The sequence below is a fragment of the Penicillium crustosum genome (assembly GCF_028827405.1).
Source record: "Penicillium crustosum strain IBT 35664 chromosome Unknown utg000005l_segment0_segment0, whole genome shotgun sequence".
Classification (NCBI taxonomy): Eukaryota; Fungi; Ascomycota; class Eurotiomycetes; order Eurotiales; family Aspergillaceae; genus Penicillium; species Penicillium crustosum.
In genome coordinates this window covers 123828-150426 of record NW_026623126.1, presented here as the reverse complement: position 1 = coordinate 150426, position 26599 = coordinate 123828, and the positions used below count along the sequence as shown (strand labels likewise).

Below are 26599 nucleotides of genomic sequence, written 5' to 3'. Positions count from 1 at the left end.
TGGTTGCAGCGGGCAATTTCCATGTTCAAAGGCGTTTCTTTCTGGCATTCAATCACTTTGGAGTTTTCTTGATTACCCAAGGTCCATCTTGACCAATACATATCTGTATCTACATTCTACGACATACATTGAAGGATATGATATCCATCGGATCACCGGATCAATTCAATCTATGGCTGTGTGTGTGTATGCTATGCCTTCCAAGGTTACCGCCGGAAGATAATGACTCGGCATGCCGACCAAGACCGGCATCTGGCATATAACCTTATGACCCTCCTAAGGCTGATAGTAGGGTAATTTTCGATATCTCTATCAATCATTTTATGGAAGAAATCACCTGTTTAAGAAGCACTTCTATATTTGGGTAAATATGTAGCTGTCAACTTTGATGTGACCAGGATGAGGATGAGATTCACATGTCAAACCTGGGCTGGATCGTCAAGAATGACGTCATTGCATACAGGGAGACAACTCTTGATATCTTGATCTCTTCCAAGGTTGATGTCTTTTGCTTCTTCACTTTCTAACAACACTCTTGAACCTTGAAACTCGAACCTTGAGCCTTTATCCTTGATCAAAATGGAAAACCCAGGTGCGTTGTTACTTTGATCTTCTGTGTTTATCTCCTGCTCATCCTTATAGTGGCCGATATACCTACTGTTATCCAGCATCTGACACAGTCGCCGCCGTCTTTGCAAGAAACCGTCCTCAAGCAGTATTTCACCAACAATGCATCTTTTGTTCATCCATTCTGTCGAGTACCCAACTTTGAAGGTAGCAGATGGTGGGTTTCAAAGATATTCCAATGGTACAAGATCATGTCCCCCCGGATCGAGCTAGAGATTCATTCTATCGGTATGTCAATACGAGAATTCTAAGGTCGCCGACAGCATAATTTTGACTGCAAACTCTGACCCAATACTCTAGCATTTGATGAGGATAAGCTCAAGCTCTATGTGAATATGTCACAGATCTTCTCCATTTGGCTTGTTCCATTCCATGTCGCTCCGGTGACTCTCACGACGGTCTTGGATCTGAGCCACGAGTCGGTCAATAGTCAGGATACGACCAATGGCGACCATAAGCTGTACTACATTTCCAAGCAAGAAGATCTGTATCAAACATCGGAGTTTGTCAAGTTTATCATGCCACATATTGGGTATTGGATTGTTTTCGGTTGGCATCTCTTTGCAACCCTTTTCTGTGTCCTGGGTGTGAGTCTGCTATGGCCCATACTGTGGCTTGAAGAAGAAGGTTATATCCCAGGTCGCTTTTTGCGCGGGGGTAATCTGGCTTACAACATGGAGAAGAAGATACCAGAAATTAAAGGGTAATGATGAAGCAGATTTTCTATCTTCGGGTGGGAATTGCCGAATACAAACGCTATGTCTAATTTTATGTATTTTATACCACATATAATACATGCAACAAAGCATCTTATTCAAAATTATGGTAACTCTCATAGCTGTCGCATCGTTACATATGCATCCTCCATGGCATTCACCACGTTCATATTATCCCAATTCAATGAGCTTTCTTTGACTTGCGCTGTTTCTTCAGCTCCCTGCGGAATGAGTTTTCTTGTTCCACAAATCGCAAGGGCATGCCTCGACCAATACCGAAGAACACAAACAACGCCCACTTCCAACGGAACGGGTTGACAACAAGGACAAAGAAGTACCAGTAGATCAGTTCAGCATAGGTAAAGAAGTCAAATGCTCCGGTGGGGGCCAGACGTTTCATAAACCTGGTAAAATCAATCCAGGTCTTCATCCACCCTTCAGTAGGTCTGGTCAATGGGTCGGTCAAGAACATGAGCAGGAATCGCGTGTAGATTCCAATGTGCATATTGCCCACTGTACCAATCGCATCGACGTAGGTGCTGTTGTTTGCGCAAATATCTGGGTATTTAGGTGGGAAGACTTGGAGATACCAACTAGGCGGTCCGTAGGGTTCATCGAAACACTCATCGGGCAAAAAGGTCAATGAAGGCCGCTTGAAACCAGTCGCCATGACGATGATATCTCCCTCGACCAGTCGTTCGCGGCCAGGTCCTCCCTTGGGAACGCCTTTAGATCGATAGTTAAACATCACACCATTCTCTTCCACGGAGACGATGTCACCTCGTAACCAGTGGGCTTTGCCCTCACGGATCTGATTAAACAGCTCGTCGTTGGCCATTGGAGTTCCGGTAAATATTCCCTTGTCTGTTGGGGCAATGTCTTCTAGATCACGATAGAAAAATTTGCGTAGCAACCATTCGGGAATCCACGAGAATGAGGTTTCCTGGCCAAAGATATTGCATGCTAGCAGAGACTGCACGAGAATATTGCGAGGAATGATCCATTTATCAGACCGAGAAAGAACATCAATCTCGGCAGCCTCATTCTTGACGGCGAACTCTAAGGCCTCGATGGCACTAGCACCACCTCCCACAATGAGCACCTTTTTGCCTTTCGCGTCTTTGCCATCCAATTCAGAGGAGTGGTAGATTTGGCCCTTGAATTTTTCCTGGTTGGGTAGCGGTGGCATCTTAGGATCTCCACACACCCCTACCGTAGCCAGGATACCATCGAAGCGGCCATACTGCTCTTCATCGTTGTTGATAATCCACTGGCCGTTCTTGGTCTTTTTCACGGACGTAACTTTAGTCTCGAAGGTAGTGCGTCTTTCCAGATCATATCTCTTCCAAACATTGACGATTTGCTCTTTGATCTGTTGCTGCGTGGGATATGCGCTGTCGAACTGGACCGAAGGGTGGAAACGGTACATGACACTGTGGACTTGTAATGCGGAGGTGGAATTGACTCTCTATAAAAGTATTAGTAGGTATTTTACCCGAAAACAGAAAGTAGAACTGACACTCCAGATGCCTCCCAATCCTTGTTCTTTGGATCTAGATTCAAACAATTGGACATCGAAGCCATTGCCAACACAGTGGGCAGCTGAGGACACACCGGTCAGGCCTGCGCCAATGACTGCAACTCTCTTTCGAGGAAGATTCGGATTCTGAGTGGTAGGGGGGTGGGGGTATAGGAGAAAATATGTAAACCAACACGGCTTGCATAGCCATGTAGAGCCAAGTAAAGGTCTCTACGAATGGATGCCGGATGAACGCCGATAGCGCTGAGATAAAGGACTCAGAACCCATGACTTTTTTTTTTCGTTTTGCACAAGTGAGAATTGAGGACAATTGAGAAGAAAAAAGAAGAAGAAACAAAAATATTTGTATTTCTAGTTCCCAGTGCTGTGACGTTATGCTCTTTCACATGTGATGGTACAGATTAGATGACATCATCGAAGAGAGAACCTGGATTTTAGGGCAAAAGAGGATCCCAGACACGTACCTAGCACATGTTTAGGTAGACCATAGCCTATGATATATTATAATATAGTAGTAGTCTATGTATTGACTTGATTTGTTCCCCATAATAGTCTCCACATAAGAAAATTCCATGTGAAACTGGTCTACCTTGCCCATTCCACCAATATCGACCAGTTTTAACAAGGTGTGCTTTAATATACAGTACTGTGAGGGTTTCTATAATCCCAACGGGAATGAATTAAGCGCAGAATGATCTGACTGGGGATTTAAAGGAAATTGGGTGATAGTCGAACAATATGTCACTCTCTGATGGCTATATACATATATACGTGTCGAATACGTCTAACAAATGACGAAGAAGTATTATTTTCTAAAAGAGTCATTCTTAAGATATAACTTTAATCGATTATGTTTCAAATGGTAGATGATATTCATCATCAAATATTATGTGGACATAATATATCCATCTTTATGTTGCATATTGTAACTATAGATTATCGATGTATGGCACCAGCCCATTGAAACCAGACTAAGGTTACTAGAATAGATTGTCTACTAATGCCCTATCCATTAGCACACTCCATACATTATCAAAATTGAATATAATCGAATAGAATTGCAAATTTGAATCAATTCCCCTTCATGGACATCCGTGGTTGTATACAAAGGGCGGTCACGGGTTCTGCCATCAATGCCGTCAATAGATGAGCCTCTTGACTCTGCGACCCTCCGGGGTATGGTTTCTTTGACCGTTAAGAATCTTTAAATGACATGATGATCGTTCAATCGAATTAATTATTCTGGTGCGACTCTTCCAGTCAACCAAGTATTTCGCTCTTTCAACATGGGTCAAACCCCCGTCCTTGACCAATTCCTTAGCAGTTTGCAGGAATTGGTCCAGAAGCGCGATGGTGCCAAAGTTCAGGACTTTCTTCAGCTCGAGCCCCCGCTCTCTGAAATTTACCAGCGCATGATCGGTGAACTACGACAGCACTATGGCCCGGGCTCCAAAACTGACGCCGAACTACTTCAACGATGCGAGCCTCTCGTGCCGCGATCCAAAGGTGGCTCATGGACGGCGTTCCCGACTTTCGTCAAGCTCTACCTGATCTTCCTGCGCGATATGAATACTGACAACTTATTGGAAACATACAACCAACTGAAGGCGCTGCTCAAGTAAGCTTTGCTGCCCTCGTGGTGGATTCTGAATCCACTCTGTCCCCCCCCTCCCCCACAGACGAGGATGCTACTCATATCTTGGAGCTTGAAAGCTGACCCAACCTTCTCATCAACTGCAGTCAATGTGTACTCGCCCTCGGAGATAGTCAAATGGGTGTCGTCGTTCTTCCTACGGTTCTCTACTTGTCCAAAGTTCTGGCAAAATTGGCAATGGGCCTCGATCGTCAGCCGGACCTGATCGCGCATATTCGACGAATGGAAGGTCTGGGGGATCAGGATGAGAGCATTGAGAAGGTGACTTTGGTGGAGAAATCGGCCAATGTGGTGCGCGAAGCTTTCATCAAGTGCCTCACTGATCGCACCGGCACCCCCGGCCCTACTGGCAAGCCGGAGGGCAAGCGCATCGGTATCTATCTCATGGCTAATCTCTGCCTGAAACTGCTTTTCCAGGTATGGAGGCATATCCCATAATATTTTACCTTTCGGAGCTTGATGCTGACAGAACACAGTGCGGCAAACTACGCAACGCCGAGCAGATGTTTGCAAGCATTAGCGCCCAATCACCCCCCCTTGGCCTACTTCCCAGCCTCACAGCGTGTCACCTACCTCTACTACCTCGGGCGATACCTTTTCGCCAATAACCTCTTCTTCCCCGCCCGCATCGCTTTGCAGGCCGCCTATGACCAATGTCACCGCCAGGCCATAAGCCAACGACACTTGATCCTTTCATACCTCATTCCGTGCAACATTATCTTGGGCCGATTCCCATCCCGGGCTCTCCTCCAACGACCGGAGGCACAAGGATTAGCAGCACACTTCCAGCCACTGTGCCAATTGATTGTCCGGGGAGATTACCTGGCTTTCCGGAAACATCTCTTATTTGGCTCGCCGACCGCCCAATGGTTTGCACGTAAAGGTATTCTGTTTACCCTCCGAAATCGATGTGAGATTCTCGTGTGGCGATCTTTCGCACGCAAGGTTTTCATGTATGGAGGTTCTTATGGAGGTCCACAGGCGCAGGCGCAGAAGGGACCTCCACCAGTCCTCAACCTTAAAAAGCTCGTTGTGGCTACCCGATGGCTACAAACGCAGCATGCATCATCCGGAAATGGCCCGGCCAGTGCTGTGATGATGCCCCATGTCTATGGATCACAAGTCGTTTCCGAACCTGCCGATATCGACTACGCTCGCCTGGAAGGGGCAGATGGAAGGGCCAGCCCCGCCACCGATCAAGAGATCCTAGAAAAATATGGTGATTTCTTGGCCCCGGATGGATTTTACACCGAGGAAGGGCGATCACAGCCCAATGTATCAGGTCAATTGGTGGATGGAGACCCAGAAGAGAACTATGACGACTGCGAACTGGATCCATATGCGTACGACCTCGACGATAGGACAGAGGCAGACATATCCATTATGCAAGAGATTGAGTCGATCTTTGCATCTTTGATTACACAAGGGCTGATGGGCGGTTACCTTCTCCATCGTGAGCCTCGATTCGCCGTTCCTGGTGCCAAAATCAAAGGGATCTTACCTACAGGATTCCCTAATGTTTGGCAAACCATCTCTGCCCGTGAAAGTCATGATTCCAGTGTTCCTGGTTGGGTACAGCCTCGGGCGCCTACGATCGGAGCAGCTGGAGGTGGTAGGGTAGTCAATCTTGCTGGAGCACGTCCAGTTGGTCTCCAATAAGTCTGGGTTTTCTATTCTGGTTTTTATGGGGATTTTTTTATTTTTTATGTTGATGATACCGATATTGTAGGTTCTGAATTTGATTCCATACAATTGCTACATGTATTATAACTATGTACTATAACTATGTACTATAACTATGTACATGGAATGTAGTGAATGTCGCAGTGGGCGTCACTTTAAATGCGGAGACCCTCGGGACCCTCCTGAGGTCCCCTCATTCTCCTCATTCCATTCTCTTGTCTCTTGTGTTCTTCTGGCTTTTGCTTATATTTATTTACTTTCTTTTATATCTATAATGGATCATACTACGGCTGTACGGGAAATTTCAGCACGGGTATCGGACTTCCATAGTCGCCAGCAACCATTTCGTATATATCATGGTACCACCAACAGTACTCGGCCCTCCAATCGATCACTCTCCAACACAGTCAGCACTGAACCTCTCAAGCACATCCTCGAGATTGATATCAACCGATGTACAGCTATAGTTGAGCCCAATGTCTCTATGGGTGCTCTGGTGGCTGCCACCAAGGCCCATGGGTTGGTCCCGTTGGTGGTTGTCGAGTTCCCTAATATCTCGGTTGGTGGCGGATTCTCCGGGACATCCGGGGAGAGTAGCTCTTTCCGCGAGGGATTCTTCGATCATACTGTCAATTGGATTGAAATGGTCCTGGCAGATGGTCAGGTGGTGAAAGCATACAATGACCGCGTCGAGACGGCATCGGAACTGGCGGATAAACACTCTGACTTGTTCTGGGGCACCGCATCCTCCTTTGGCACCTTGGGAGTAGTCACCCTGTTGGAGGTTCGATTGAAAAAGTCACAGCCATTGGTGGAGCTGAAATACTATGTCAATTCGAACATGAAGGATGCGGTGCGGGCCTTTGAGGAGGCTAGCGCTGATCCAAACACTGAATATCTGGACGGAATCGTCTATGCACGGGACAAGATCGTCGTTTGTGCTGGAAGGCAAGTCGAGAAATCTTCTAATGTAAAGCTGAGACACTTTACGCGCCGACAGGACGATTGGTTCTATTTGCATGTCGACCGAATTGCTCAATCCAAGATCTCCCACATCTCCGACCGAAAGAGTTCACCTCACATGCCAGATGCAGTGGACTACATTCCTCTCACAGACTATCTTTTCCGTTATGATCGAGGTGGTTTCTGGGTTGCCCGTTATGCTTTTCGCTACTTCTGTGTTCCATTCACCTTCCTTACACGTTGGCTTCTCAACCGATTCATGCACACCCGGGTGATGTATCACGCCCTCCACGTCAGTGGGCTTGCGCGTCGATATATTATCCAAGATGTTGGTGTACCAATATCTACTGCTGCTGAGTTCCTGGACTGGCTGGACCGGCCTGAAAACTTCGGACAATATCCACTTTGGCTCTGTCCGCTACCACCAGGAAGTGCCGGTGGGTTGGAAGGAGAGTTGATGGATGACGGCAAGAGAGTCAGTGTGGATACACAGAAAACCCAACTGCTCAATTTTGGAATCTGGGGGCCTGCTGCTACCACGGATCAGACCGGATTCGTGGCTCAAAATCGGCAGCTTGAACACAAAGTCCACAGTCTGGGGGGAAAGAAATGGCTATATGCGCATACTTACTATACAGAGGAAGAGTTTTGGACCATCTACAACAAGTCCGGGTATGATTCTCTACGGGCAAAATACCATGCACAACACCTTCCATCCCTGTATGAAAAGGTTCGAGTGCATGAATCCGATCTCCCTGGTCCGCATCGGGGAGAGTTCGAGATTGGGTGGAAGGGATCAATCAAACGTGCCCTTTGGGATGTTTGGCCATTTTGTGGTCTTTACGGGGTTTACAAGGCTTGGAGAGGAGGAGACTATCTGTTGCAAAAGGAGATTCCCAAAAAGAAGGCCGATTGAATAGGATAGTTCGAAGATATTCAGGGTATCGATGCATTTCGTCCCTCCAGGAACGCCAGGCCATCCAGCGCATATGCATGATGCAATAGGGAACAGGGAACATGATAAGTTGGAGAGGATAAGAGAAAATCCCCGAAAACGAAGACAACCCGGAAGAAGAACATGAAGAAAAGTACTCTGAAAGAGAAAAAAAAAATAGACAGAAGGCAGAGGAGCACATCTATTCTACCACAATGCGTCCTTCTAGTCGAGGAGATATTCCCGACGTCCAGGCCGGAGTAAATTCCCCTTCGCCGTCCATGGTATTTAACGTTCTGGACTGCAGACCTGCGTGCCGCATCCACTTTCGGACAACTCGCCGCGCAATTTGTAGACGATACTCTTCTTCGGCAGATGATTTTGCTGGCTGAGTGACGTAATTTGTAATTGGTCGCGAGGATGTGAGGATTTCTGGATCCTCATCTGAGTCGGAATCCATGATATTTCCATTCGTCTCGTTCCCGGTGGTAACGTCAGTGCCCTGTTCAATTTCTTCGGGAAATCGACCATAGTAGTATGCTGACCGGGCTGTTCGTCGAACAGTGGGCCGCGTGTTCGGTTTTTCGCCTACTTTTTTCTCGCTTTGGGGAGATGCCGGTTTCAGCCAGCCTTCACCGTGCAGATTGCGATGTACAGTACCCCAATGTCGGCCTAAGCTGGCGCTCCAACGGTTCCATTTCCCGAGTACTTTGAGACTTAGGAAATATTGCCGTAGGATTGTACTGATGAGCACACCGTTTTCCTCAGATACAAGCTCCTCCACGTCACCCCCTTCGGCCTGGATAAGCAATGACGTGAACCCGTCTTTGCCTCGGGCCATGTAGCCGCGTGTGGCGAGAAGATAGTCACGCTGTAAGTCAATGGGCTCCCCGCCAACACGAGCGAATGTAATGCGCGACCCCGGTGGTGCGTCCAGTTTAAACCCATAGTTGATATTGGATACTTGCGAGAATCGGCCCTCGAGTGCAGGAAGCTGGCTAACCCCATTCTCGAGTGCAGCCAGCAATGCATGGCCACGGACGCGTAATAATACCACGGGGTCTTCGAAGGGAAAGCAATTCATGAGATCCTTCAGCTTCAGTATTCCTGGCGGGTATATTTGATCGCCACGAATTGTGCCGCCCGCCATCATGGCACAATCAGCCGCATAGTAGAAGCGCATCAGGTCGCAGACAAAATTACCCAAGTTAGATTCACGCTGCCGCACAGTAGAAAACCGGCCATCGAGCGGGCTGACTGTGAATCCGACTGGCTTGTCTAGCTTGGCCTTGAGGCTGGAAGTGAGCCGAGCCACCATTGCCACTGTATCCGGATCTTCGGGAATTGAGCGAACAACGTCTCGCCGCATAATGTTAAAGTCCCAACCAGGTAAACCATCAGGTTTGCGGAAAGCTTCGATGTAACTCAACTGTTTGAAGTCAGTCCCTGACCGCATCACATGGATTCCATTGACGACGGCATGGGCGTAATAATGATCGTGGCCTCCGAGAATGATGTCCACAAGATCGGGTGACAGGTTGTTCGCTAGCTTGTAGTCATTCGGTTCACGTTGGTGGGTGACAGCGATGACGAGGTCGGCTCCCTCATCTCGGAGCTGTTTCGCAAGCACCCGAGCTGTTTGAGATGCGGATTTGTAGATCAGGTCAGGCGGAAGGGAGTTTATTGTGCCGAGCCTAAGATAAACCCGAGTTAGCAAAGAAATAAAGTCGCCAGTAGATGCAATCTAGTAGCGCATACCATTCTCTTTCCCCAAGACCTAATACGCCAATCTTGAGGCCATTAGATGAGGTCAACATGCGAGACTTCCCGCAGTCGGCTATTGGAGTATCCTCCCCTAGTGCCGGGTCGAGAACGTTCGCTAGAAGCCAAGGGAAGTGACATTGGCTGGCCAAATGGCGGAATTGGGCAACTCCAAAATCGAGATCATGATTCTAGATGCTTGAATTAGCGGTGCACATGTGCCTGGCGGGCAGCTGGTTGCCATACTCACACCCACGCACGCTACATCGGTGCCCACTGTGTTGAGGAATGGTACCATATGTCTGCCCTTTGTGATTGTACTCTCGATACTCGGGTTGAAAGCGTCGCCGGAGAAGAATGTCAGGATATCGGGCTGCCCGGCGAACTGTGGGTGATAACGGTAGTGGTTTACAAGGGATTGGAACCTAGACACCCCGCCGACGGGCTCTGCAGAGCCGGGTCTATAATAACATAATTTAGTATCACTCTAATTTGAAGTTTATAAACATCGAGAGAGGAAGGAGGGAGAGATGAGCGCATACTCAACGTGATAGACATCATTATAGTGGATCAGTCGTAGATCCGGAGACCCAGTTCGGTCAGCAGAATAAGTGACGGAGAGACCGTCTGTTTCGATGTTTGACATGGAAATTCCGAGGTTATGGCAAAGTTATTAAAAGATACTTGAAAGGAGGAGAGAGAGAAAGAGAGAGAGAGAGAAAGAGAGAGGAGAGTAAAGAGGGGAGATAAACATGAGGGGGAAGCTCCGGGGACCGCGGCATTGGTGCCTGGTAGATGCCTGAGGGCTAGGGTGTCAAAGTAATTATAGACCATTTGAATTAAAAAAAAAGCAAAGACCACAACGCCATGCAAGAGGTATCATAAAATTCAATAACCAGAATGATTTCACAGCTTCTGTTCCGTCACCGTCCATCGCCGCTTCGTTCCAGCTTCACGATCCCCCAATGGCTGAGCACTCCCCCATAAACCACGCTGCGACACTGTCCGTTGTGGTAACTGCTTCGTCCAACCTAGATCTGCAGACCTATCAGACCTATCAGAGTGTCCCGAATCTTGACTGACCGGCCGATCACCAAAGTTCGGCACGAGGTTGTCCTCTGCGTCCGCTTTATCAGTGGGTGACGAGATTGAGTTCCAAAGCCCAGAGGCACCTTGAGAAGTAGATGAACTAGTTGACGGGCGCATCGCCAGCGTCCATGCCCGAGAGCTAGTACTAGGTGGCCCGTTTGTTAATGTTTCCTGGAGAAGCGATGGGCGACCGCCAAGACGATTCCGATAGGAAGGAAGCGGAGGCGGAGGCGGTGAGAGTACAGGGACGGAGGGAGATGACAGTGAGGTGAGCTGTGAGGGATTAATTCCTGGGCGTAAATGATCGGTCGACGCCACAAGCTGCAAGGAGTATTCCCGTGACACCGATTGGTTATCTGGGCCCGGAGATTTAGGCGTGTGATCCATGTCATGTACAGGGTTATTGAACCGGTTGCGTCGCACAGCCATAGTGAGTGAAGCTGTGTTAATATCGAGTAGGACCGAGTGTCCATTCAATGAACTGATCAAAGCATTGCAATCCGCGCCATGTGTGATGATAACGAGGACCGTTTGTGTATTATCATCATTTACTTTGTTGGACTCCGCTGTAGACCCGTGGTCAGATAGATCCTGTTCCCGGTACCAGTTAATCATGTGCTGAAATCCATCATGCACTCGTTCGTGCATGGTACTCCATTCCTCGCCAAACTCGCCCCCTGTGCCCCAATAAGGTGTGCGCATACTGTCCCACTGGTAGTCAATCCTCGTACATGCGTTCCGTGCATGAGCAACATAGCCTGTAGGGATGGGATCTGAGGTGGAAACGGCGTAGGTGGGAGTTGGGGGTACGTAATATGCATCTAGAGTAGATGGCAGGTCCGTTTCCAGGCGACCGAGAGACTTCTTTGGATGCTTGAGATGGATAGGCTTCTGGAGAGTGTCATGGGTGCTGGCACGCTGGCGCTGGGATGTTGTGGAATGCAAGCCGCGGTCTTCATTATCCGGTGAAGTAGGATGTGACTGGCTGCCCCAACCGCCGGGAAAGTGGCCCGATAACGCCCTGGTCAAACCATCGGTGGCTGGGATGACCTCGGCACGACGGAGTAATTCCCCTTTTGCAGACGCCACCATTCTGTCCGAGCCCGGCGGGGGTGTGATCTGGTCAAAGTAGTCGGGTGATAGCCATTCGCCCAGAAATGCGTCGACACGAAGCAGACATCGCTGGTCAGGGGTTGATGAAACTGTGGGGACAGTGGGAGCTGAACTAGTTTCTTCGGATGCTTCTGTACCCGAGGCTTGTTGGTGGATACCGGCACTAACTCCTATTGCAGTCTGCAGACATCGAAGGTAAGGAGAGGTATGGATAATGACGTTATATCGTTGGGACAGGTCCGAAGGTGCGGGGGTGGGTTTTGCCTGTTTATCCGAGGTCGGATGATGGCTGGGCTGATTCTCTGGATCTTCCCCAGTGAACTGTCGAGCCCTTAGTAGACTTCCTATACGCACACCAAGTGCCCGAGACTGTATCCATCCACCATAGGAAAGAGGTGGATCGAAAGGGCTTGGAGAGGTTAAGTGCCAATCTTTGTCTGCAGCATCGAGGCGGGCGCCATGTCTAGAAGGCTAGTGAGCAGCGTAAGCAGTGCCATAGAAGTAAACACTCACCTGGCAATAAACACAATAGGTGGTGATTTTGGCATGGAGGTCAATATGTGTCCTTGGACCCCGCGTCACTTGTTTTTTTTTTTTTGGTCCGCGGGGAAAATGTAGCGTCAACGCCGTCTGCTTGGTTTGCGAAGAATGAAACAAAATGGAAATAGGGAAAAAATATTATCAAAGGAGCCGTATGGCTGATCAACCTGGTATTGCGACCAACATTATTAAGATTCGCGATGAAAGAATACAAAAGCGAAGCGAAAGTTGAAAGAACCTGGTGCCTGGGGCTTGCAGATGGCATGTGATGCTGACTAACAACCCCTCAGCCCTGACCAGGTGGAGGGACAAAGAGCACTTGATATGTACATAGTTATATATATTAGAACATATGAACATATGGCATCCTATAGGAAGTAATGGGCTGGATTTAAGTAAATCAAGTTGGCAGCTAGAATACCTGATTTGATCAATACTTTCAACCAAAAGCTTAAATGAGTAGTTCTTTAGTTCTTTCCGGTATAGATGTATAGATCAATGCTTCCAAGCTTTAATCTAATGATTTGGCGTCATAGGAAATTGCATATACCTTTATAACAGTAATTTACATAATGGCAGGCCTGAATTTAACAAGTTTGTCAGATATTAAAAGTTGCAAAAGATCTAGATTGACACCTCCTATTCCGTCGGATCGGGTCCGACGGAAGATGTTGAACTTGAGCTTCCACTTTGGTGGGTTAAATACAAAGGCAGCTTGACTTTTGTTTCGGATTTGAATTATTTTTTCCTCCCAATTTCCCTCAGTCGCTTGGTTCCTGTGGATTTCGTCTTTTGGCTATGGAGCACAATCATCGCCCCCGGTCAATGTCGAACGTGGAGAAGTATGATATCAATCGAACGAAGATACCCACACAACATGAAGATGACGAGATGTTGACACGACTAGAGACGTCTCAGTCTCAAATTGAACCGCCGAAATCACTCTTCCAGGAGACCATCTTCGTCAGTGTGGTGTGTATGGCACAGTTCATGACTCAAGCTGGTCTCAGCATTTCCATCGCTCCAGTCCGTATCATCGGCGATAGCTTCGGTACCAGCAATCCTGCCAATCTAAGCTGGTTTGCAGCCGCCTACAGCTTAACGGTTGGCACCTTTATTCTTGTTGCTGGCCGACTAGGCGATGTCTTTGGTCATCGAAACATGTTTGTGATCGGTTTCTGTTGGTTCAGCGTCTGGTCCGTGTTGGCTGGGTTCAGTGTTTGGTCGAATCAGATATTCTTCGATTGCTGCCGTGCGCTTCAGGGGATTGGTCCCGCTCTTTTACTCCCTAATGCAATTGCAATTCTTGGAAGAACATATCGGCCGGGTCTACGAAAGGAAATGATATTCAGTTTGTTTGGGGCTACGGCGCCTGGAGGATTTATTGTGGGAGGTGTTTTCTCTTCTATCTTTGCCCAGCTTGTTTGGTGGCCATGGGGATACTGGGTGATGGGGATAACCTGTGCAATACTGGCTTTGGTAGGATGGCTTGTCATCCCCTACAGCCCCCAACCCAAGTTCGACGACAAGCTTCATCTTTGGCAGCGCCTTGATCTAATTGGTGCCACTGTGGGGATTTCAGGCCTGGTACTGATCAACTTTTCTTGGAACCAGGCCGCGCTTGTGGGCTGGAAGAACCCTTACACCTATGTTCTTCTTATAGTGGGTTTTCTTTGCATCGGCGCCTTTGCATTGACCGAAAGCAGGACGGTATGTCCATTACTCCCGCGGTCAGTCTTTACTGGTGAATTGGCCTGGGTGCTTGGGTGTATCGCAGCCGGCTGGTCGAGTTTTGGGATTATCATCTACTACTTCTATCAATTCATGGAAGTGATCAAAGGTGACTCTCCATTGTTGGCCACGGCCAAATGGTCGGCGGCTGCTGCTTCTGGTGCCGTGGCAGCTTTAGTCACGGGATTCCTACTTGGTCGCCTGCCACCTAGCGTTATCATGTTTTGTGCAATGGTATTTTTCACGGCTGGCCTCTCTATCTTTGCCACTGTACCTGTCGATCAAACATACTGGGCACAGGCGTTTGTGGTGAGCATAATTACCTCCTGGGGCATGTAAGTCTTTCGATCCTTTCGTGTTGGGTTTGGTATTCAGCGTCGTTAACTCATTCGCCCCTAGGGATATGTCTTTCCCATCTGGGACCTTGATATTGAGCAATTCCATGCCTCGTCACCACCAAGGACTGGCTGCTTCTCTCGTTGCTACGACAGTGAACTATTCTATCTCCCTTGGCCTAGGATTTGCGGGCACGGTGGAAACGCACGTTAACGATGTAGGACGCAATATTCTACGGGGTTACCGTGGTGCGCTGTACATGGGCATTGGACTGGCATCATTGGGTTTAGTGCTGTCAATTTGTTTCATGTTTACGAGCTGGAGGAAATATCGCAGTAACGAGAAGAGTTGTAGATAGATGATGATGTGGGACAACGGAACTTTTAAAAGATACCGACTAGAAATTTTTAATTATTACACTATTAAATACCTGCATTTTGTTTCTCTAATTAGGTTACTCATCTCTTCTTCATAGGAAGATGCAAGCGGAAGATTTCCATGAACTGGCATGTCAATCAAGGGATATGAGAGGTGGCAGGTGGAATGCAGATGTCACAAAGCATGGGAAAGACATGCTTCACACATTCCATTGACGTCAGATCTCTCTGGCTGCAGGCGTCAAAAGATAGGAAGGTAATTTATAGACAATTAAGCTTGTTTTCCAACCTTCTATAATCAGTGCCAGGCTTTTACTTCACTCTCTCCCCATCACCACGATTCTCTGACATATCACTTTCATTTGGGTTCGCTCACTGATACTGAAACTGAAAGTTAATCACAATATTGACATTCTGATTGACGTTCTAATTGAATTAATTGAAGGCAATTCACCTTCTGCGTGCTCTTTGATCGATTGATTGATCTTCAGTTCAGTCGAGTTGACAAGCTTGAATTTGGATTCCAAACCCTGATAATCCTCTCATCAATCATGCGTCTGCAATTTATTTGTACGCTTTTTATGGGAACCGTGATTGCCATTCCCTATGGTCAAGAAGTAAGTCTCTGACTCTCTGGTGTTTTAAGTCTTTAAGGTTATATTCATGTTGATCTTGCTGACTCTTATCCTGAAGTATCAAAAGGTATGCCTAGTATTCTCAATATTTGTCTCCACTATAGTCTAACATGTCTTTTAGGATGCACAACAGTCTACAACTTTGACCATGCCCGCATCTACACCAATAAAAAGGGTGACTACAACTGCCCGTATACCTCCATCTCCGCCATTAGATGCCCAAAAGAGAATGCTACCGTATGAATATGAATTCCTTTCAACCATGTTGAGAATATAAGCTCACGTTTGAAACAGATTTTGAATGGCAGGCTGGTATAGACCTCTGGTGTTGGTCGATCCTCGATAACACGGGACTTTATTTCCGACACACCAAAAAAAAGAAAAGTAGGCAAAAAGAGACAACTCAGCTGAAACCAACTCGAGGGACAACATATGTATCCCATGGATGTCTACATATTCAAGAACTCCAGGACTATAACAACTATTACAACTCGGCAATGGCTTTTACCCCAAATGGACATAGCCGGGCCGGAATGAGTAGCCGACCGGGGCCGACTTCGGGGCCGTTTGCCGTTATCTGATCTTCTATACTTTATTAGCCTCCATCTTTCTTGTTCCTTTTTCTTTTCAATCCCTGCTTTTTTTTAATTTCATATCCTAAGCTAGAACGGTAATCAAGATGGCAAACAACAACATCCCCCACTCAACTCTGTGTGTCACCACGACCGACTTCGAGAAGGTCGCAAAGGATGTCCTACCAGAGAAGTCATGGGTGTATGCATCAAGCTCAGCTGCTACGGGCCTGTCAATGAGGGCCAATCTCGATGACTGGTCTCTGATAAATTTTCGCCCTCGTATCTTGAGGAGTGTGGATTCAATGGACACTCGAAGGAACATCTTGGGACATACCTCCCAGTTCCCCTTCTTCGTATCGGCTATGGGTACACTGGGCAGCTCACACCCTGGTGCTGAACCCTTGCTGGTGAGAGGAGCGGCCCGCAAAGGCATGCACACCATGATCAGTACAGCATCTACGAAGCCCCTTGAGGAGATCATGGATGCTCATCTGGACGAGCAACGGCGACTTAACAATCAAAGCCCTTCGAACTTGTCATTCCAGCTTTACGTGCCTGTGGATCGGACAAGAGCCAAGTCACTCATTCAAAGGGTCAAGGCTGCCGGATACCAAAGCCTGTGGGTTACAGTGGACACTTCAACGCTAGGAAAGCGTACTGCCGATCGTTATCTCCAAGCACAAGAAAACCTCGACGCTGGTTTAGCCGGAGATTCCAGAGAAATTCACAACGAGAACGACTATGCGCCAGCGTTCGGGGGTCGCCAGGTTCCCGGTTCGGTAGATGGTGGTCTTACCTGGGAGGATTTGGACTGGATTTCATCGGAGTGGGGTGGACCATTGGTTCTCAAGGGCATCCAAAGCGTAGAGGATGTGAAGCTGGCTGTCCAACATGGTGTGCAGGGAGTTCTGTTGAGTAACCACGGAGGCAGGCAGATTCATTCTGCCCCAAGCTCATTGATGACACTCCTGGAGATTCGCACATACTACCCAGAGGCCTTCGACAAGCTCCAGGTGTTTGTTGACGGAGGTCTTCGCGACGGAGCAGATGTCCTCAAGGCGTTGTGTCTCGGAGCGACAGCGGTTGGAGTGGGCCGCCCTTACTACTATGCCCTCGCGGCATACGGTGCTGAAGGAGTAGAAAGATGCACAGACAGTAAGTCGGGACTAGTATTCAAGTCAATTCCAATTCCAAGCTAACATATTTGCAGTCATCGCCGAAGAACTTGAAATCACCATGAAGATGCTTGGTGTCTCTTCCCTAGACCAACTTTCGCCAGATATGGTAAATACCAGCCGACTATCGAACGAAATGTGGCGACCAGTGTTTGGAAAGTCGAAGTTGTGAAAAAAAAAAGGAAGTCTGTCGATTAATTCATGAGGCCAAAGAGGACCATTGTACTATCTCTCCCTATGTATTTAATTGAGATTGGTATACTAGAAATGTCATGCTCGCTATACAACCCACTCATAAAGCACCCCAGCCACCACCGCCGGGAGTGTTGATCACAACCCGGTCATGTGTCTTCATTGAGACAGTGTTTTTACCGCCGATGTTGACACGGCGCTCTTTGCCAGTGTCCGGATCCCGTGTGATCCACAGGTTGAATCCAGTCTGTGCGTCCTGGCCACCTTCGAGTCCGTAAGGTCGATGGACACGGCGCTCAGAAAGAATCGAACATTGAATTGGTGAAAGGAATTCGATGTCACGAATCACTCCCTCGCCACCAGGGTTCTTGCCCTGGCCGCCAGAGCCCTCGCGAAGGGTGAACTGGCGGAGCATCGTCGGATAGCGCTTTTCCAGGATTTCAGGATCGGTGATCCGCGTGTTGGTCATGTGAACATGTATACCAGACTCGCCCTTCCAAGTGGGACCAGCACCACTTCCACCAGCGATAGTCTCATAATATCCAAATCCAGGCTTGATCACAGCACCGGTCGACGGATCAAGCTGGGCATCTGTGCCGAAGGTCAGGTTGTTACAGCAGCCCTGAGACGCGGCACAAGCCTGGAAGGCTTTGAACACGACGTCAGTGATGCGCTGTGAGGTCACAACATTACCGCCAACAACAGCAGCAGTCTTGCTTGGCGACAAAATGCTGGAGGAAGGGACGCGAATGTCAATTGGCGCTAGACATCCCTGGTTCAGTGGCACATCTGCATTAATCATGCAGCGCAGACAGTAGATGATGGCTGAGTGAGTAATAGCAATGGGGGCGTTCCAGCTTCCATACACCTCAGGGCCTGTGCCCTCGAAATCAAAGACAGCGGATCCATCGGTACCATCGATGGTGACCTTCAATCGAATGGGAGTTCCATCATCCATGTAATCGACCGACTCCAATGGCTGGCCATTGAACTTCTTATATAGCTCCTTAAGAAGATTGCGCACAGCAGACTCGGCGGTTGCCTGGATGGCGTACATGTACTTTTGCACGGTCTTGGTTCCATATTCGTTGAACAGAGCCTGGATCAAGCTGATTCCGCGAGTGTTGGCGGCAATCTGTGCCTTCAGATCGGACAAGTTGTCGCTGAGGCAGCGTGCCCCAGCACAGCCGGGGTATTGCGAGGGCTTCGTTACCAGCAACTCGATCAAACGTGCCTCATCCAAAACACCATCACTGACAATCTTATCACCTTCGATGGCGGCGCCTTCTTGCCACAACTCGGTGGATTTAGGAGGCATTGACCCAGGTAAGATACCACCAATATCAGCGTGATGACCACGAGAAGCCACGTAAAACATGATCTCGGAGCCACCAGGTCGGTCAAAGACCGGTGTAATGACCTACGAACATATTAGTATTTGATGAGAGCATTCAAATTTGAAGGTCACTTACTGTAATATCGGGCAGATGGGTGCCTCCGCAGCTGGGGTGATTGGCCACCAGAACATCACCATCCTTCAAGTTGCCTAGCCACTTCTCATGCTGATAACGGACAGCAAATTGCATCGATCCAAGATGAACCGGAACATGGGGTGCATTGGCCACCAAGCCTCCATCGGGGGAGAATAGAGCGCAAGAGAAATCCAGCCGTTCCTTGATGTTGGTTGAAACGGAAGTCTTCTGTAGCGTACGGCCCATCTGCTCAGCGATGGACATGAAGCGATGTCCAAAGATAGTAAGTCTGATAGGGTCAATTTCCGATGACAGGGCGCTTCCGGAAGAAGTTGGTTCGTCATTGAGATCGATGACAATGCAGGTGTCGAGCAGGTTCGCCACTGCGTTGGGAGCCACGACAATTGTTTGAGTTTGATCAATGATGACAGCCGGGCCATAAATGCGGGAATTTTTCTCCAATTCGCCTAGAAGGTAAACTGGTGTGTCAATCCGGCTCGACTGACCGAAGTAGGCTGAAGTAGTGTTGTTTGGAGCCGTCGCAACATCCCGCATATTGGCTTCCTTCAGTTGAACCAAAGGACTTTGCTCGGTCCGAACCTTGGACGAAGCGATAGTTCGCACTCGGACGTCATCAACAAGAACAGGTCGGTCCGAGTTGAAGTTGAATTCGCGACGATGGCGAATACGGAATTCCTCCAGGAAATCTGCGGAGTTCTCGGGCTTCAGGATCATCAGACTGGTGTCGGAACCTTCGTAGCGCATGTTCAAGTATTGCTCGTGGCGCACTTGAGTGGAAGGGAAGCCTTGGGATTCCATATCTTTGGTTGCTGATGCTGCTAAGTCATCGAGGTGTTGAACAAGAGCAGATTGTGAAGATAGATAGGTGGATGAAACAGGCTCCTGAGACTCCTTGACAACCTCTGCTAAAGCAAGACCGTACGCTGACAGAACGGAAGAATACTTGTGAATGATGATGCGGGAGATTCCGAGTGTTTTGGCCACTGAGCATGCATGCTGGCCACCAGCACCTCCAAAGCATGCCAAATGGTGAGATGCGGTCTCAAAGCCACGAGCTTCTGTGAGGTTACGGATTGGTCGTGACATAGACTCATCTGCGACATTAAGGAAACCAAGGGCAACCTCCTCTGGGGAAAACTCGGACTGGCCTTGCTGTCGGCGTTCAATGTTGACTTTTTGTGTGTAAGCTCATTAAACAGACGTGCAGTCGTCTCTGTGTCCAGAGCTTCGTTCTCATTCGGGCCGAAAATCTTCGGGAAGTACTCCGGTAGAAGACGGCCTAGGAACAAATTGGCGTCTGTCACGGTGAGAGGGCCTCCCTTTCGGTAGCATGCTGGGCCAGGATGAGCACTTGCAGACTCAGGCCCGACATAGAACAAGCCATTGCGCCAGGTGAGAATGGAGCCACCACCAGCAGCAACAGTGTTGATATCAAGCTGAGGGGACTGGATCATCACGCCTGCAACCTTGGATGCAAATACATGTTCAAGGTGACCATCAAATCTAGAGACATCTGTGCTAGTACCACCCATGTCGAAACCAATGACGGGTGTCTTCTCAGTGGGATCCCAGCTGGTGGCTGCAAAGCCGACCACACCAGCGGCGGGGCCGGACAAAATCGCTTTTAGCCCGCTAAATTTGCGGAAATCGACCAGTCCACCATCTGATTGCATAAACTCGAATCGGCAGTCTTGCTGACTCTCTAGTCCACCTTCAAAGCTAGAAGATATAGAGTCGATGTATGTCTTGATAACGGGTGTAAGGTAGGCATCGGCGGCGGCCGACATGCCACGAGGTACGATCTTGATCATAGGTTGAAGTTTTGAAGAGAGGGTAACCGAGAATCCCATCTCTTGAGCGAGCTCGCCGATTTGACGCTCATGCTCGGGATATGCGTAGGAATGCAATAGCGCCACAGAGATCGACAAAACCCCTTGTTCCTTCAGTCGTTGGAGCTCTGTCTTCACCTGAACGAGGTCTAGTTCTTGCACAACACGGAATTTCTCGCCTGTAATTCCCTCTACTATCCGGCAATCGGAAAAGCAATCGCTATCAGCAGAAGGATGACAGGACAGTACACGTTCGTTGACTTCGACAACACTTTCCGGAAGTACTCCGGGGCGAGCCATTGATAGATCAAAAATGGCCGGGCGAGATTGGTCGCCAATTTTCAATAGATCCCGAAACCCTTTGGTTGTGAAGAGTACTGAACGAGCGCCCTTGCGCTCGAGTAAAGCATTAGTTGCAACGGTTGTGCCCATGCGTAGACAACCAATGCGGTCGAGTTTCAATGGTTGGCCTCGAGGATGTGGCTCCCCGGTGGCTAATTCTAAAATCTGACGAATGCCCTCAGTCGGGGCATCTTGATAGTGAGAAGGATCGACGGAGAGAAGCTTTAAGATAATGTCGGGGCGACCAGGTTGGATCGCGTGGACATCAGTAAATGTGCCGCCACGATCGATAGAGATTGTGATCTTCCCTGAGTCAGACATTGTGACTTGGTGTGAGTTAGGGGAAGATGTAAGGTTGGATCAAGAAATGAAAAGGGAAGAACAACAGATAAAGATGATCCGAAGGGGACCGTAATCATTTATGTTACAGAGCTCGTCCCGATATCTCAGCACATCTCCCATCATCTCCAGTCATCATCGCGCTGTTACCCATTAGATGCATGTCACGTGTCGGGCCGATGGCTCCCGTTTCGGCTTCCTCGGACCGACACCCCCACAGCTTGATAAGCTGCGGGGTTTTAGATTAAGGATGGAGGGGAAGATAGGGGGCTCATATAGATATGGTCTAAGAACGATAAGAATACGGAGTACAATATGTACAAAGTAATGATAGCATTTTGTGGAGAAAATGCATCCTGATGCATGTGACAGTCTCAGGCATCAATTATATGTAGCATAATCTTGGATATAAACACAAGGTACTAACTTGGGAAGCATTCAACATTACACAACACAACTATAGCATGATTTTTTTTTAAGTGATTTATATTGTGCTCTTATCGCTTTAAAGTATTCTCGATCCAGTCAGTGTCCATATCAATGTCGATTTGATCCAAGGCCCCTTCCCAGAGTGCTGGATCATCGTTTAGATCGAACTGAAAGGCAATATCCCGGAAAGAAGGGAGATCCGGTTGCTGTGGCCAATCATGACTAAGCACTTGTGAAGCTGCTAATTCTGTACTCGGATCTGGAATATCGGTTGAAGGAATTCCACCGTTCTCAGTCATCGGCGTCACAGGGCCCTTTTGACCTGCAGTAAGAGAACTTGTCGTATCGCTATCCTTTTCTTCTGCAGATCTAGGTCCAATGGCCGCCCGTAATTCCAACAGTAGTGAGTGACGCGAGTCCAAATATGTATTTCCCCGATCTGCCATACCTCGAAGAAGGTTCAGTGCAGTCTCCATGGCCCGGGCGCTGGTTTCATTAGGCGGAAACGCGGCATTCACCATGACCAGTAGAAGTGCAGCGGAGAAGATATATTCACCGTCGAGGTATCCATATGTAGCTAAAAGGGTCGTTCAATTAGAGGATTTTATGACAGAAGAAACGGGGTTGTATTGCGATCGCGTACCAATGAGATTATGTTTGGCAGCTGCATCCATGATCACAGTTGTTGCTCGCGCGGCTGTGATGCAGCTGTCAATGACGGCGACAGTATTGGGAGCCAGCCCTTCTTTCCAATCTTCTGTTGCGGATCCAAGGGCTTCTGCATCAAGTCGCCGTTGGATGATATAAAAGACCAACGGGCGTGCAGTCATATTCACACATGAGTAGAAGTGCAAGTTGATTGAGACAGACTCTCGGTTGATGTGAGTATCGAGGGTAGTAAAATCGATGCGGAGCCGGTCTGGGACTTGTCGCAGCCAACCAGAAAGGTCATTGGTGATACTCTGGACAGAAGCAACGAGGTTGGATCCGGATCCAGGTTTCTTTCTGTAAATTTCTGATGCCGCCATCTAGGTTAGCTTGGCAATACGGCAAAAGAATAGGGAGGCTTTCTACCTTCCCCAATCCGCCCCAATATACGGGACAGTTGTGTATAATGGGTGAGCACAGTCGATGGCCACGGATCGAAGGTTGATCCACCCTAGGTAGAAGAAATCAAATCAGCTAAAGCTAATACCTAGACATACCATGGAGGGCAACATACCACAGTTGTGGGCCAAGTTATCCCAATGTCTTCATCGTGAATCGTAATAGGATTACCAGACTTGACCGAGAGTAGCCTATTCAGGAGTATGAGTGTTGGTTTCTGAAATTTAAGGAAATTGGCCAAATTACCGGTCCAAGCTGTAAACAGACCACCAAGCCCGACGTCGACGGTTGCGGTCGGATTCACTTATTGCGGGGTCAGACACCTCTTGATGTAGGCCTAGGGAGATAGCCATGCGCAGAGCAAGGCCGATCTGGCGTTGTTAGCGGTACAGCGGAAGGCTAATCAAAGTAACACATACGTAGAGGAAGGCAGCGTCCCGTCTGTTCAGATTCTGCATATAGTATGCCACATAGCATAGCACCTCGACGAAGAGAATGGAGCCCTCTTCGTGAATATCTGGCAAGAAACGTAACGCATGCTTGAAATACTTGAAGCCGGGAGGACCTTCCTCGCCAATCCATTGGTTTACACTGTACATCAAGCCAAAGGAAATAACCAACAGTGTCTGGCAGTATACCAGGCAAGATTCACGATGTGAAAAATCAAGTGGTTGGTGATAGACTAGATCGAGCCGTTCTTCAAACTCCAAGGGTTGGATGAGGGAGAAGATTGTACCGATGTAAGCGTATTGTACCCAGAAGAGTCGCTTAGCAAACTCGAAAGGCGGCAATTGAGGTAATGAGCCACCAACTGGTCTTCTTAATGATGAAGGGTCATCGTAAAGTGGGCGCACATCCCATGCAAGGTTTTTGGACCCGGGATTGAGCCGTTTGGCGAGATGTGTGGTGGACGAGGCACCCACGAAATCTGAAGAAAAATTAGTAGAAAGATAATAGGAACGAGTTTTCTTTTAGTTTAACACGCACGATGTTCTCCAGACCGATTCAAGAACAGATTGTCCGTCCCTTTGTACCACCAGTCGTCGCGTTCGGGTGGCCCCTCATCAGAGTAGCGATTGGATACCGATGGCTCACTTGACGGTGTTGGATGACTACCTTCTATCCTAGGTGGTTAAATTGCGCCCAGATGATTGTTTGGATATGTATGTATGAAGCCTACCTCGGGACGCAGGAGCCTGCGATTGTAATTGACGATAGTAGCTGCAAAAGAGAGTCCAGTCAGCACTGACTCTTTTCGACGATCTTGGACTGACTTCACCTTTCCGTTATGGAGACTCGTTTTTCAGCCTCTGAATATACACAATGCTTGCCCACATCCACACAAGCTGCACAAGGGTGGGGTGGATTGCCGGCGCAGCGAGTTTTTCTAGACCGACAGCGGTTACAGGCTACCATCGACCTTCTTGAGCGATCTTCTGCCCGACGCGTGATGCCTGCATTTCCAAGGACCATTTCTTTTTTTAAGGCTAGATTTTAGAAGTGTTTAGATCTCTTTTAGATCTCTATACCTAGGTAGGTAGACTGATGAAACATAAGATGACACACAACTCAGAACGGGACGGAAAGCCCCGGAGTCTCCGCTTATCTTTTCGGCCCGACGTCCCCAAGGCCATATGTTGTACCTAAATGAGCCTACATGGGCCTACATGGTATGATATGGAAGGTAATTCCCTAGATTACTTGGTTTGGGTCATTATTCATGGATAGGTGTTTAAGTAAAAATGAAAAGGTGGATTTTGATATATATCTAGGGCTTGCACGCTTCTTTGAAAAGGCTCATTACCTATACACACCACCCCCACTTGCAATCTACGTAATCTTTAGAGAGCTACACCGTACAATGTGATTAAAAATGATAACGAGTAAAGACAAAAGATGAGAGACGAAAGAATGGATTAAAATATAGCCACGCCATTCGGGGGCTTGCAACCCCACCAGGAACCTGATGAATGTGGTCAGTTAGGTTTGGAATAGGAGCGGAATTTGTCCACACACACCTTCAATGGCACGCTACTAAAGAAAAAGGTCCAGCGGTCTCTCTTCCGACACTCCTGGCTGAGCTGCTCGAGATCGAATAATTCCCCGATTGGGACCCCCCAGCCCGCGAGCAACCACTCATGGAGAAAGAATAACTGATTCTGGCATGGGTATGCTTCAAAGCTCGGCATATCTCCTACCACAGCGGCAAGTTCAAGTTCCCAAATCCAGCGTAGCATGGCTTCGGATGATTCAACCCCAATCACTGGTGGTGCTGTATAAGCGGCCAGTTGCTGACATTGCGCCTGTGACAGCTGTTCGTAGGCTCGAGTCCAACCCGTGCGAATAAACAGGATATCTCCCGGTCGGAATGTGGTGTTCTGACTAACAGCTACCTCTTGAAGTACCGAAGCCGGGATTGACTGGGTTTCAAAGCAATTCACTACTTTCCCGTTCGCCGCTGCCCAACCTGCATAGTCCAAGAGAACGCCTCGTCCAACAATCCCGCCATTTTCGACCCATACTGAGAGAGGATCAGTGAAAATTGGAATCTTCAAAAGCAGAGGGAATTACCGTGAATGCCGTTTCGAGTGGAATTCTCGATATCCTCCTGGGTACACCCATTGAAGTAAGTTCCTTGTTTTGATCCATAATGCCTGAAGCCATCCCATTGGCTACTACTCTGAGTATTAAAAACCAAGATATCATCGTTGACTGCTCGGGGAGCTTTGTTCTTGATAATGTGCTCAAAAGCAGATCGTCCAAAGCAGGGGGGTCGTCATGCTATTGAGAGCCCAATCCGTTGAGACACGCACGCCATCCACAATCTCGCGAGCAGCTGCGATGGTATTCTCCGGCGTTAATAGATTGAGCATGCCTGTCTGATCATGATCGCCAAACATCCCCCAAGCATTCCCAGGAGGTCCATCTTTGTGCAAAGGTAGGGCATCAAATGCAGGTCTCTGGGGCGACATTTGTTATGTAAAGATTGAGGAAATAGCTCTTTGGATCCATTTGAAAGCATTCGGAGAATATAAACCCCCTATGGATGTAAACTAGATTATTTTACCCCGCATATTGCTTCGGCATTGCTATATTAAATGACCTCGGACCAGAGCTGATAACCCGGTACCAAGTCATCTAATGTTACAACGGTGCATCTGTAGATGATGGGAGTTCCATACGGTTGGAACTAGAAGGGATTTAGTAAAATTAATAGTTGGCTTGTCAGTAACGTTCTTAGGGTATTTTTTGTTAAAGCTGCGCCAACAATGAAGTCTGAGTGTTGGGTGAGGAGGGAGAAAATGATGTTCACAGCAGAGAAAGGATCAATATTGAGTCAAAGCGACCTAAACAAAAAAAAAAAAAAAAAAAAAAAGAGGCATTATATTGCATAAAAGAGGTGAGAAACTTAGGGTCTT

General features: G+C 48.1%; 10 protein-coding genes across 10 annotated transcripts; 5 read left to right on the top strand and 5 right to left on the bottom strand.

The window, feature by feature from the left end:
• Positions 1-579: 579 nt before the first annotated feature.
• N7487_010744 (uncharacterized protein) lies at positions 580-1334 on the top strand (the record flags this gene model as incomplete). The annotated part of the gene is made up of 3 exons (XM_056878474.1): positions 580-592; positions 643-855; positions 928-1334. The coding sequence occupies 3 exons, from the start codon at positions 580-582 to the stop codon at positions 1332-1334; spliced, it is 633 nt and encodes a 210-aa protein (XP_056723793.1).
• A 190-nt stretch (positions 1335-1524) lies between these two features.
• N7487_010743 (uncharacterized protein) lies at positions 1525-3151 on the bottom strand (the record flags this gene model as incomplete). The annotated part of the gene is made up of 3 exons (XM_056878473.1): positions 1525-2811; positions 2863-2896; positions 2958-3151. 3 exons carry the CDS (start codon positions 3149-3151, stop codon positions 1525-1527), a joined length of 1515 nt encoding a protein of 504 aa, XP_056723792.1.
• Positions 3152-4169: 1018 nt separating this feature from the next.
• N7487_010742 (uncharacterized protein) lies at positions 4170-6196 on the top strand (the record flags this gene model as incomplete). The annotated part of the gene is made up of 3 exons (XM_056878472.1): positions 4170-4501; positions 4624-4954; positions 5099-6196. 3 exons carry the CDS (start codon positions 4170-4172, stop codon positions 6194-6196), a joined length of 1761 nt encoding a protein of 586 aa, XP_056723791.1.
• A 298-nt stretch (positions 6197-6494) lies between these two features.
• N7487_010741 (FAD-binding oxidoreductase) lies at positions 6495-8099 on the top strand (the record flags this gene model as incomplete). The annotated part of the gene is made up of 1 exon (XM_056878471.1): positions 6495-8099. One exon carries the CDS (start codon positions 6495-6497, stop codon positions 8097-8099), a length of 1605 nt encoding a protein of 534 aa, XP_056723790.1.
• A 220-nt stretch (positions 8100-8319) lies between these two features.
• Positions 8320-10524, bottom strand: N7487_010740 (putative 5'-nucleotidase; the record flags this gene model as incomplete). The annotated part of the gene is made up of 4 exons (XM_056878470.1): positions 8320-9811; positions 9876-10069; positions 10129-10339; positions 10421-10524. The coding sequence occupies 4 exons, from the start codon at positions 10522-10524 to the stop codon at positions 8320-8322; spliced, it is 2001 nt and encodes a 666-aa protein (XP_056723789.1).
• Positions 10525-10784: 260 nt separating this feature from the next.
• On the bottom strand, positions 10785-12628 carry N7487_010739 (uncharacterized protein; the record flags this gene model as incomplete). Its single annotated transcript, XM_056878469.1, has 2 exons — positions 10785-12543; positions 12594-12628. The coding sequence occupies 2 exons, from the start codon at positions 12626-12628 to the stop codon at positions 10785-10787; spliced, it is 1794 nt and encodes a 597-aa protein (XP_056723788.1).
• A 790-nt stretch (positions 12629-13418) lies between these two features.
• Positions 13419-16000, top strand: N7487_010738 (MFS transporter; the record flags this gene model as incomplete). Its single annotated transcript, XM_056878468.1, has 6 exons — positions 13419-14686; positions 14751-14942; positions 15510-15681; positions 15758-15766; positions 15821-15936; positions 15994-16000. The coding sequence occupies 6 exons, from the start codon at positions 13419-13421 to the stop codon at positions 15998-16000; spliced, it is 1764 nt and encodes a 587-aa protein (XP_056723787.1).
• A 366-nt stretch (positions 16001-16366) lies between these two features.
• N7487_010737 (uncharacterized protein) lies at positions 16367-17625 on the top strand (the record flags this gene model as incomplete). The annotated part of the gene is made up of 2 exons (XM_056878467.1): positions 16367-17429; positions 17485-17625. Coding segments are annotated over 2 exons (1200 nt in total), but the record flags the coding sequence as incomplete, so codon positions are not given.
• Positions 17626-17741: 116 nt separating this feature from the next.
• N7487_010736 (5-oxoprolinase) lies at positions 17742-21626 on the bottom strand (the record flags this gene model as incomplete). Its single annotated transcript, XM_056878466.1, has 3 exons — positions 17742-19061; positions 19114-20306; positions 20336-21626. The coding sequence occupies 3 exons, from the start codon at positions 21624-21626 to the stop codon at positions 17742-17744; spliced, it is 3804 nt and encodes a 1267-aa protein (XP_056723785.1).
• Positions 21627-22141: 515 nt separating this feature from the next.
• Positions 22142-26152, bottom strand: N7487_010735 (transcription factor domain-containing protein; the record flags this gene model as incomplete). The annotated part of the gene is made up of 12 exons (XM_056878465.1): positions 22142-22650; positions 22717-23088; positions 23148-23232; positions 23296-23371; positions 23427-23551; positions 23600-24108; positions 24168-24299; positions 24361-24401; positions 25112-25143; positions 25199-25701; positions 25752-25911; positions 25994-26152. 12 exons carry the CDS (start codon positions 26150-26152, stop codon positions 22142-22144), a joined length of 2703 nt encoding a protein of 900 aa, XP_056723784.1.
• Between the last annotated feature and the right edge of the window lie 447 nt (positions 26153-26599).